At 37.7% G+C, this 4,069-nt stretch overlaps 1 protein-coding gene across 2 annotated transcripts; it reads left to right on the plus strand.

The window, feature by feature from the left end:
- Positions 1 to 2,345: 2,345 nt before the first annotated feature.
- On the plus strand, positions 2,346 to 3,580 carry LOC106511383 (deoxyribonuclease-2-alpha; the record flags this gene model as incomplete). Of its 2 annotated transcripts, XM_014000143.1 has the most annotated exon segments (5): positions 2,346 to 2,651; positions 2,750 to 2,912; positions 3,000 to 3,081; positions 3,154 to 3,312; positions 3,389 to 3,580. In XM_014000143.1, coding segments are annotated over 5 exon segments (685 nt in total), but the record flags the coding sequence as incomplete, so codon positions are not given.
- Positions 3,581 to 4,069: the final 489 nt, after the last annotated feature.

Raw genomic sequence — 4,069 nt, forward strand, 5'->3', positions numbered from 1 at the left:
TTCCACTGACACCTCTTTCAGGCTATTTTGGGAGGAAATTACACATCTGGTTTAGACACTTCCTGTTCTGTTTATTATCAATTTTCAAAAGGCAGAGGCTGATCTGATTAGAAAGTAAGATAAGTAAGRTCATCCAGCTGCTAATTGGTTTTGTGAAAACTTTCCTTGAATGAATGGTGTGCCAGGTTAATATTTAATTTTTCTTAGTWACTTATTTTATTGAGAAGCTTTATAAGTAAACTGTTTGGGGTAAACAGCGCCATCTMCTGGTCAGACTGGTGGAATTGTGTTTGATTAAAACAGTTTCTGTATTTTTAGTTTCACTGCTGGTCCTTAAAATTTCAGTAATAATCCCAGGATCTGTTTCTTCTGTCTTGTTTAAAGAAGACTAATTTTTCTGAGAAAAGGCCACACCAAGTAGAATTGCATTTGTGACACCCTTTTGACATCCCCAGTCTTGTTTGAGCTTTTATTTTGAGCACAACTTAATAAATTGTTTAATCTTATCTTCATTGTTGCAAAATCAACATGTCTCCTTTGTCTCTAAGTTAATATCTGCCCCGTTTGCCTCACTGGTGGATCTAAAGAGGTTTTCTTGGGGTGGTAAATATGTGGCATGAGGTTCCAGCAAAATGTATTGTTACAAGATTATTTGTCTCTGAATATGAGTTGCTCAAATTACGTGAAACATCAGTTYACTTCCTCATTATTTACTGATTCAATAAATCTTTTGATTTTAATTAAACAATAGTACTGACACATGCACACACCATGCACTTATTTTAATTCCAAAACGTGTTTCACTGCAGGTCACTGAGTCATTTGAGCAATAATCTCTGCTCTCATTTGCTGAAAGACCAGGAAAGTGTCTGCAGCAGTTCAGACTGTGTCAAACCTCTCACTGGTTTCACTGTGACTACACTTCTTYAGAAACGTCTAAGTCAGTTTATCAYCTCCAWTCTGAAATGAAACTGGGTGTGCAGCAGGACTGTCAGCAGGCCTACGTTCATCACAACAGGAGGTTTTTACACTGACGGTTTGAGCAACAAGGAAGCAGCAGAAAATGTGGGTGTGCATTTCCTTTCATGTGACAAAGCAGCTTTTTAAACAGGTTTATAGTTCAGTCTTAAAGGAAGTGAAGATGACTGGACATGTAAGTAAAATTATATAAATCAATAGCTGATTTGCTGAATATGAGTAAGGATTTATGTTTTCATTAAAATCTAAAACTACTAAATATAACCCAGTGTTAACACAAAGATATACATCTGTTGCACTTTTATGTAATATACTGTAATTAATGACTCATTCCAGTCAGTCAGTTCTACACATTAATCTAGTGACTCTTTAAAAAAATGTTTCTTTTCACTTCCTACAGGAGATAAATAAATGTTTAGAAATGAAAGGTTTATGGTTTGTCTCTATATTTTGACATATGACAAATAATAATGAACATATCGGAGATATTTTTGATGAATCGTGATCTTGTGCATCTTTTCTGTTTACATTTCACCTCTCGGTTTGACTTGTTCTTGAACGTGGAAGTTGTGTTTCACCGCTCGTTTTTATTAGTCCAGGAAGTGGCTGTGCTGAAAACCAGAACTCATTACTAGAAAATAAGAATTCCAATAAACTGAATTAGGTTATTTAAAAAAATCTATTATTCGTAGATTATATGACGATTTACAGAATATATGGACAAGTTTTAGGTAAAGAAAATAAACWGAAGACTTGGCTCAGCAAGGGGGTGACTGAGGGTTTGACTTCAAACTAATGTGATAAGACTTTTATCACACTGCACCAGGGCTGTCAAATTGAGGGCCACGTGAGCATTATGGCGGTCCTCGAAGGGCCAGCTGTAATTAACTTGAATGTTTCATGTTTAAATTTGACTAAACAGAAAATGTCACGTTCCTTGTTTCATTGCTACAGCTACTAACAAACAATAACTGAGCTCTACGTGGTATTTCCTGCATAGAAACAATGTTTTAACATGTCCTCTAGGACCTACTAGGTTGTGGTTCCAAGCGGTCCCAGTCGACACCAAAACGCAACATCAGAACACAGTTCGTCACTGATTGGTTAGGGGGTGGAATCACTGGTAGCGTCTGAGCTGCCTTTACAACAACAACTCGAGGCACCTTCTTTTTTTTCAATTGTAGCAGCGACATTAGTCATGTTTCTATTCTATTTTAATTCAAATTTTTAGCAAATTTTTAAAATTTCAGAACTTATTCACCAAATGTGTTTCCATCTCACATTTTGCGCATTAACTCTTCTTCGAAAAACTCAAAAACCACCTCCACCAACCGCCCAAAACACATCCACCGGAACCGGACCAGAACGTCAATAGAAAAGCACCCTTATAAACACTGAAAAGTACTATGTGTACAACTGACTAATACAGAAGTAAACATAAGAGTTTTACTCACTGTTGAGTTGTGAGACTAAACAGCATGGCTTCAACCTTGTCAGTAAAACTGCCATGTTAGCTCATAAATAAGGATCTGCTGCTTGTTTTTTTCGGGATTCTGTGATCCTGCTTGTTTGTTTCAGACATTAATGGGATCCCTCTTCAGTGTTGGCATCTTGTTTCAGCTGTGTGATTGTGACGTGAAATGCAGAAAYGACGATGGGGAGGAAGTTGACTGGTTAGCGAAGATTTCCATCCGTCCTCCTCTTCATTTCCCCCCACTTTCAGTTTTAGCTGTTTAAATGATCACACCTCTGCTGCTGTCTGACCCGTTAGGTTTATTTTGTACAAGCTGCCCAATGAGAAGGATGCTGGTTTGTCGTATTTGTACATGGACGAGAGCACGAATGGGTGGAAACTCAGCAAAAAGAAAATCAACAGTAGAACTGGCTCTTTAGGGAACACGCTGAAACCTCTTCTTGATTTCTATAAAAGAAAGGTAACATCCCAACCAAAGAGATGAATACTGWTGGTACGGCTATAAAAAGTGATGCAAATTTAAGATTTGTTGTGTTTTTATTATAAGACTGAAGGTTTTGGTTACATACTCTAYAATGATCAACCTCCAGATCCATATGCTGCTCCTTCTTCTTTTGGACACAGCAAAGGTGGGTGAAGTTAGAGTAAAAACATGCAGATAAAATGCTTCTTAAAAGTTGTCTGGCGTTTACTTTCTTAAGGGGTTGTGATGTTGGATCGACAAAGCRGCCTTTGGCTTTCACACAGTACACCTAAATTCCCAGCCTATCGCAAACAAGACTTCTGGCCAAACAGTGGGAACACAAACGCTCAAACRTTTCTGTGTGTTCATTTTCCCAAAGGACAATTTAAAGCAATAGGTAAGTTAATAATACCAGTTTGTTTGGACTAATTTAGTTTTTTTATTTATTGTGCTGATTTTATTTGAACTCTCAGGAGTGCAGCTCAAATACATCCATGCTTATTCGTTCGACTCGGAGGTAACTCAGGCTTTTCCTGAGGAGCTGCGGTGTGTTGCACAGAGAAGCTGCTACCCAAAAACACATCCCTGGTCCAGTGTGCAGATGCTGACCTCTGTCATGGGGCGCAACTTCACCAGCTTTGCAAAATATGGACGCTTTAAAGATGGTGAGTGCTATTTACATTATAGCACAAATGTAAGGAAACCTGTGTTTGGTAGATTGTTTCTTTGTTGCAACAAAGCTTCTTGGCAATAATATTGTCAAAAAGTTTGTTACTTTCCCTTTTAAATGGGGCCACATTTGTAAGGAACATGCATTTGTGGGATGAGCAGTAGAGCTGAGTGTGTGGATTGTGCACATAAAAAAGTCAAATCTTTTCTCTCATGCAGTTTATTTAGCTGTTACAATTGACACTTGTTTTGAATTTCTGGTAGTTTCAGGTGGCGTATAAGATTTATAGTCAAGAGGCATTGTTACAACGAAGAAATGATCTACCAAACACACATTTACTTACTTTTTGTGCTAAATAGTAAAGTGAAAATATCCAGGTGTTATTTAAATCAGTGTTTCCCAAAGTTGGGGTCGGGACCCAAAGTGGGGTCCCGAAACATCAAGGTGGGGTCCTGAAAAGATTTTCTGAATTAATTACATTTTT

Source organism: Austrofundulus limnaeus, unplaced genomic scaffold, assembly GCF_001266775.1.
Source record: "Austrofundulus limnaeus strain Quisiro unplaced genomic scaffold, Austrofundulus_limnaeus-1.0 Scaffold8, whole genome shotgun sequence".
In the NCBI taxonomy this organism is placed as follows: domain Eukaryota; kingdom Metazoa; phylum Chordata; class Actinopteri; order Cyprinodontiformes; family Rivulidae; genus Austrofundulus; species Austrofundulus limnaeus.